The sequence below is a fragment of the Rutilus rutilus genome, assembly GCF_951802725.1.
Source record: "Rutilus rutilus genome assembly, chromosome: 18".
NCBI classification, from domain to species: Eukaryota; Metazoa; Chordata; class Actinopteri; order Cypriniformes; family Leuciscidae; genus Rutilus; species Rutilus rutilus.
In genome coordinates, this window is record NC_140231.1 from 16076963 (window position 1) to 16084726 (window position 7764).

A 7764-nucleotide genomic window follows, 5' to 3' on the forward strand; every position below is an offset into this window, starting at 1 on the left:
GAAATTTTCCAGGGAACCAACATAGTCTAATATTTGTAAAATATATGGTCAAGTCGCTTCAAAACGTTACAAAATCTTTACGCCAATGATTTGTTTTTAGAAAAAAATGTCAAATAGGTTAAAAAGTTTAAACGCAAAGTTAAAAAAGGTCTAAATTCACTGACTACTTTTAAATACATACATTTGCGTATTTCTTGTGAGTACAAAGAATGTGTTCATGATTATTAAATTATTTTAATTAACCTTAGTGGGATCACTGGCACCACCTTGTGCTCAAAAATAATCGGACAAAATGCAGACATAAATCATATAATAGATAAAAAAAAAAAAAAAAAAACTACATGTCAAACTCTACTAATTCGGTTAGTCTTTAAAATATAGTTTATTGTTGGAACTTTACTTTAAGACAAAATAATGTGCATGAAGCAGAGAATACATTTGTGAATGTTTATTTACCATACATATGAGAAGTCAAAGACAGACCAATAGATGCAATTGCGACATCTACAATAATGAAAATTAAAATTGTGAAGTAGCCAGACAAGAAAAGAAAAGAAAAACATTTTCCAGTTTTTAAAAAAATCAATTTCAACAAAGTTCTTTCCGCATTATAAAAAGTGGAGTTGCAGCACCTCATGCCATGCGAGGCTGGTGTTCTACAGTCTCTGAAGTGAACCATATGTATGGAGGATATTTACAAGCATTACTGGACAATCGCCACGGCTTGAGCTCAACGGCTGACCCTTCAACTCAGGAATTGCAGGAAATATAATACTGATTCCTACATTGAGGTTCAGAGTGCAGGTGGGCAAGGAGTGAATCTGATTCTTCCCATAGTCGTCATCACAAAGAACAAAAAAAACAGACGGCCTCAGCAGAATCGAGACAAACCGACACTAAAATATATTCTTTTAGGTGCATCTACATGCCCCAGCCTCCTCCCATGCCATTCATGCCGACTGAGCCACGGCTGCCGCCATAATAACTGCTGTTCATTCCACCCTGGCTATCTGTTGAGGTACAGGAATACACATGTGAGAACCAGGTAAGTGTGCAAAATTAGAAAATATACATTAAATGATAGTACAAAGTTAAAACGCACTGTAGTCATTGTAGCCTCCCATGCTAGACTGGTTGCTGTACCCTCCAGTGTAGCCTCCACTCATCTGCTGCCCTCCATGCCCATAAGACGACTGGTTTCCTAGAAAGAACAAATATTACACTGTTATAATATTATAATACAAATGTTATACACAAGCACTAGTTAAGTCTCAACCTCATGTCAGCTGCTTCATCTGTACAACCATTTAAAGAGTTTAGAAATAGAGAATAAGACATGACTGTTGCATGGTGTTCTATTATGATATTAATATCACAGCAAGTTGCCCTTTATATAAAAAGCTAGTTGAACTAATAACTTACCCATTCCGCTCATCATCTGCCCTCCGTAGCTCCCATTACTGCCTCCTGCTGTTGAGTTTAGGAATAACTCAACATAACGGTGTTCTGAAAACAAAGATTTAAACAGACATTTAAGATTTGAAAATAAAATTCCCACTTTTAACATCAATAACACAAAAACAAGTCAGAATACACCTAACTTACGCATGTTTGCTTTGTCCTTTGACATTGCAGCTACTGCATCTTCATGTGTCGCAAATTCCACATCAGCCTCACCGGTTACTCGCCCATCTGGACCAACCTCAATGTGCACACGCACCGGGTTCAGAGGAGAGAAAAACTGCACAGAAAAAGTGTATTTAACACCCAATTATTATACATTTACAAATGAAATGTAATGTTCATATAAGTCATAAGATCAAGCAATTCAAAGTGGCAACTTACATTGTAGATGTCAGGTTCTGTTGCCCTGTAAGGGAGTCCCCTCATATGAACACAATGCCCTGTGGTACTCTGAAAATTACCACCATCACCATAACGCCCATCTGACACTCCTATTTAAAAAAGAAATTAAATAAATAATAAAAATACACAAGCAAATTCTAAGCAAGTACGTGCTAAAGCACAAAAATGTTGCACATCTTTTAAAGAAGCTGGTCTCACCTCCACCGTATCCGCCACGTCGCACCCGGTCAAAGGATCCCCCGCGACTCATGCCATTGTAGCCCCGGCCTCCTCCGCTGGGTCGGTCGTAAGGCCCAGGTCTCTGCATGCCCATGCCTTTACGCGGGGGCTCGTAATGTGTCCGCACTTCGGCTCGGCTGCTCTTAAAGATCTCAATATACCTACAAACATACAGATGAGCACTAAGGTGCAATGCATGAACTCATCACAAAACACTCCTGTTCAGGAGTTAAATGGATTGCAAAAAAAAAACAAAAAAAAAACAAGTGGACCTTCACCTGCTCAACATGTATAATATCCATGCATTTGAGAGCTTTCTTGATACCATCCATTTCACAGAATTGTCTCAACTTCTAGATTTATAAAAGAATATTGGGCCCTTATTATTTTATATATATATATATACATTTTTAAATATACCCAGTGCTGGGTAGTAACAGTTTATGTTATCAGATTAAAATAAATAAATACTTGATTAGATGATTACTTAATATTTACAAAATGGCAGTCAATTCGTAACTCATTTTCTCTCACCAATTCTTTTTTCTTTTCAATTTTCCTTTCTAAAACTGCAGATTGCTTGTCTATAAATATTTGGACTAAAATCTTCCAGTTTTATGGTATTGCATGAGTCAGAGGCCACATAGCATCTTTTTTCTTTTTTATATTTTTTGGGTTTTCTTTTGATATTTTTATGGTTTCATTTTGACCTTTTCATCAACTTACAAACCATCACCTTCACAAACTCCAGTTTGGAAAACACTGACGTAATGTTTAACGCACTCTATGTTGTTGATAAATTTAACAATTTTTGTTTCATTCTCTTTGAAAATTTATATCACTATGGTACAGGATAATCCTATTCAAATCAATGTAATATAAATATGGAAGCAAATTTTTTTTAGAGACATTTCATATTACACTTCCAAGCTTAAGGCTGCACAATAAATATCACTTTAGCATCGATATCCGAATCGGGGAGTCTCACATTGCAGGATGTGCGTGACTCTCGGATTAACCATCACAGAGTGAAAGCTTATCACTTGCACACGTTTTACGTTATTAGAGCACACATGCAAAATTATGTCAAAATGCCCATCTCTGTGAGTATCCTCATAAACACAGTCACTTATGGCTTACGTGAATGTAAATAATTGAGAAAGAAAAGGGATGCATGTCAGTACATCGGATTGTGACAGCAGCCTAATATTCCTGCTGCTGTCGGTGTTGTTAATCAAACAACAAAATACAAAGAGAAAATCACTTATTGTAGCTTTAACAAATAATAATTATATTTAATTTACACAGTGAAGACTATGAAGTGTTATTTTACATTTGACTATTCAATTTCTGTACCTGAAAACGGTTAAGACTTACCTGAAAAACAGAGAGCACTGCTTATTTAATTTGAATCTTTGTTCTATTATATTTATCTATGCTTGCAATTTGTTATTTTCAATGCAGATTCACTCCCCTACAAAATCACCCAATCATCCTAGAATGATTAATTCTTTCCAAATAGAGGTTAAGTCATCTGGTGAAATTGTTTTCAAAATATATTGCTGAAAAACTTTTGTTTTCTTCCAATATTGTGCAGCCCTTTCCAAGTTTCTCTCTCACAATTCTGAGTTTATAATTTGCAATTTTGACTTTTTATTTCTCGCAATTCTGAGTCTACATATAAACAGAATTGTGGGATATAAAAAAGATTGCAATTAACTTTATTTATTTTAATTCTCTGGCAGAAGCAAGCTTCAGTAGTTGAGTTAGGTAAAAAAGTAATGAAAAAGTAAGAACAACCTAAAATGTGTAATGTAACCGATCATGTTACTAACTGCAATTTTCATGTAATTTGAATTCAGTAATGGACTACAATTTGTAAGTAATCTACCCAGCACTGACTATACTTATAATACTTTTCTGTATCCCAAAATGGCAGAATTCTAAGTATTAAACGACGTTAAATTTTGCCGGTCATGCATTAAACTCTTAACGCTTACTTCAGTATGACAGTAAATAGAGACCCATTACAGGATCCGGTCTAAAATGGTATTCAAACTGGCTGCTGCAAGGCACACGTTTGTGTGCTTGAGAATTAGAAAGTCCCATGATGCTCAAGTGCACCATTGCTACACATTAAATATGCATTCAGCCTTTTTGAATCCAGACATTTTCTTTCAGCATTGATGACTTCTCACAAATAAACACATAAGAAAACAAAATAGTAGGACTCCATCAAGGCCCTGCGAGCCCTCTGGTAAAGACGTTTGCATGTCCGTGTGGCGTGTGTAAGTTCATGTTGCATACCACTTTAAATGTTTACTGTAGTAAGTGTTTACCACATGAAAAACAGCTTAACCATCCAACCATCCATCCCCACCTGTGCCCTATTCTTTCCTTGTGTTTCTTTAGAGCCTTTTCAGCTATATCCTGTGAAGCAAACTGCACGAAGGCCTCCCCCGTACTCCTCCCCTGGAAGTCCACCGGCAATGTTATCCCATTTGGCACGATTTCCAACCCTTCAACCCAAGGACAGATAACCCCAACGGGGACATATTAAATAAATCCACATGCCCATTTACAAGTGTTGCTTTGTTCTTTTCTTGAATTAAAATAAAAAAACATAAAACAAAAAAGGCATATTGCAATGAATCCTACTGGGAGAGTTCCACCACTTGGGAACATGGCCTACAAGAAGGCAAGCGTTCCACTAACTTGGCTTAGACTTGATAAAGTGGCCATCCCAAGAGTTGGTAGCTAAAAAGGTAATATCCCTAATGGAGCAGAATAATTTGGAACAACAATGCTGGATTAACTAACGAAATCAATGTTCCAAATTATTCTAGCAACCATGGGAATGGTCAAATTCACCTCAATGAGGACTACGCTTGGCCATTACCTCTCCCGATGACTATGTGAAGGGCTGCAGGAAAGAGTTTGAATATACCTGAGAAAAACTGCACAATCTCTTCCTTGCTACATCCAAAAGGAAGGCCGCGCAATCTGACCAGTCCGTCTCCCTCCGTTTCTGGACAGTTCGGACCAGTGTGCTTCATAACCCAGTCCATTTCCACATTGTTTGATTTGAATACTGAGAAAGAGAGCATAACAATTGAAAACTACCTTTCAAAAGTCTGGGGTCGGCTGCATTTAGTTGATCAACAATATAGTAAGAACAGTACATTTGTAAAATATTACAATTTAAAATAACTGTTTTTGATATATTTTAAATTATAATTTCTGTGATGGCAAAGCTGAATTTATCATCAGCATTACTCCAGTCTTCAGTGTCACATGATCAACAAGAGACATTTTCATTACACACAGTATCAGTCTGACACGTTTTTCCACCTCCTTTTGCTAGACAGGATATAATCGGTATTTTTTAAAGTAAAAAAATTAATAGCTAAACCGTTTCATTGGCGCATCCCTAGTACAGACCCAAACTTTTGAATGGTAGCGTACACAAAATTCTACAGACTCTGAATTTCATACCTTCCACATATCGATGCCCCATTGATTCTCTGTCTTTTTTGACTGCCATTTTCAGGTCTTCCTCTGACTCCAGCTCCACAAACGCTTCTCCACTCGGTCTGCCTTCTCTTGTGTATGTGAAATGAATGGCTGTTCCATTGCTGGCAATTTTGCAGCCTGAAAACAAAAGTTTTAACTTTCTGTTAACTTTTAAGCAATAACAAGGGTATTATGAGGATCAGTATGAAGACTCCACATGCTTACCTGAAAAAAACCGGGAAACTTCTTCTACAGAGCACGACCATGGTAAACCTCGAACACGGACGACGAATCCCTCATCATCAGCCATGATAACAATGAATGTGTTTTAAGCTAGAGAAACACAGAGATTAGTAAACGATGGAAAGAAAAACGTTCACTGCTCAAGCATTACTACTGAAGAAGACAGATAGTTATAAAACACTCAGTCAGTGACTAAAATGAAACAGAAACTTCAAGCACACGGACTATTTATTGCCTTTATAATTGTGGTGTCCACACCACTTCAAGCTTTAGTGGAAGCTGGCTCGGGAGCAGCTTTAAATGTTACATCATTTAAATTCCTGCCTGCTAGTGTTCACAATGGAAAAAAACAGCATCTACCGACTCTCTTGTGGAGGCGCATTAGGACAGATAAACGGCTAGTAGCGAAACAAAGAGCGCATGTAGGCCTTCAAAGGCCGGCAGCTTCACATCAAACACTCCTTTAACGCAAACAGGAATTAAACCTGTAAAACAACGTTTAAACGGTGCGTTGCGAACTAGATTTTTCTGAAAAAGAATAATGGAACTGATACCTTGGTATAATTGATATTTTCTCTGCTCGGCGTGGTCACGTTTAAACGTTTCTCCGATTCTCATTCAGCGCAGGTTCATTACAACTTCCGGTGAGTGTCCACGCCCACTTCCGCATTCGGAACCAACGTGTTGCGTCTAGTTGCTAAACCTGGAATTTATTTAGCTTAAATATCATTGTTGTTTGGTTATTACTACTGCGTATATGTTTTAATACTTGTGAGCTAAAAGTTTCACACTTTGCTACTTTATACCACCTAAACAGTAAAAAAAATTAAGCAGTTTTAAGCCCGCAAGATTTTAAGCAAAGCAATAATAATGTTATGCAAAACTATGTGCAGCTAGTTTTATTATATAAAAAAAAACTTTTTGTTATACATTATTATTAAGCACATTTTTCAATGTCATTGTTTTTTATATTTAAAGAAACAGTTGATGTAAATTATGCTAAACTGTATAATATCATCGGCCGCTTGTCTCATACGTGGGGTATTTATCTATTATGACCGTCAATGATTATGACACTAAAAAAAACGATGTCACTGTAGTCATAGCGAAAACAGATATGCAGGAAAATGAAAACATTGGAGGATGCGGGCATCGATCCCGCTACCTCTCGCATGCTAAGCGAGCGCTCTACCATCTGAGCTAATCCCCCTCCGGCACCCATAGTTTCGGCGCTGCCAAAAAAAAAAACACAAACACACACGCCATAACAAATTTCACACACATCGCTTTCAAAATATATGATCAGTTTTTGTTATACATTTTAGAAAAAATACAATTCGTGATTAGTAAATAAATTACTAGGCAAACAAAAACAACATATAGTACGTTCTGAATAAATGTATCTGAATTTTATTCATTTCACTTCCTGTAAGGATCATCCAGTCAAAATAAAAGCTATTTTTTTTATTTTCGAAGGAGCCTGTAATGTGAATCCACTCGTTAAGTCCTCATATTCATATTTTTTTGGTTGACAATACATTTGTTTTTCTTCGCGGTCTTTATAGTATATAAATACCATAATACAATTAAATGATCCAAAGTAACGTATTTGCTTGCACTGGTGATGATTCCAATATAATTCTTTCTTTTTTAATTTACAGCACATTGGATTAATTATATTATTCAGTACCACACGAACAAGAGGTATTACTAGTCACAATAACATTAACTGCCAAAAAACAAAAAAACAAAAAGTCACATAAATTTAAGTGCTTTTAAAATATTACATGGTTTCCGTGCTTTTGTTTTTGTTTTAGTTTGTTCCAAAAAGTTTATGTATAATTTATAAAAAATTAAGAACAGTGGTTTGGAAAGGGCCCACTTGTTTTTATGTATATGGTATTTTCTAAATAAAATAAATAA

The 7764-nt window shown here is 36.2% G+C and overlaps 1 protein-coding gene across 1 annotated transcript; it reads right to left on the reverse strand.

Annotated features, from left to right (window-relative positions):
* Positions 1 to 433: 433 nt before the first annotated feature.
* hnrnph1l (heterogeneous nuclear ribonucleoprotein H1, like) lies at positions 434 to 6547 on the reverse strand. Its single transcript, XM_084387344.1, has 11 exons — positions 6396 to 6547; positions 5824 to 5931; positions 5581 to 5736; positions 5033 to 5176; positions 4466 to 4604; positions 2065 to 2246; positions 1846 to 1955; positions 1606 to 1741; positions 1423 to 1506; positions 1103 to 1201; positions 434 to 1010 (listed from the first exon to the last, which is right to left on the reverse strand). Exons 2-11 carry the CDS (start codon positions 5906 to 5908, stop codon positions 922 to 924), a joined length of 1224 nt encoding a protein of 407 aa, XP_084243470.1. The 5' UTR covers positions 5909 to 5931; positions 6396 to 6547; the 3' UTR covers positions 434 to 921.
* Positions 6548 to 7764: the final 1217 nt, after the last annotated feature.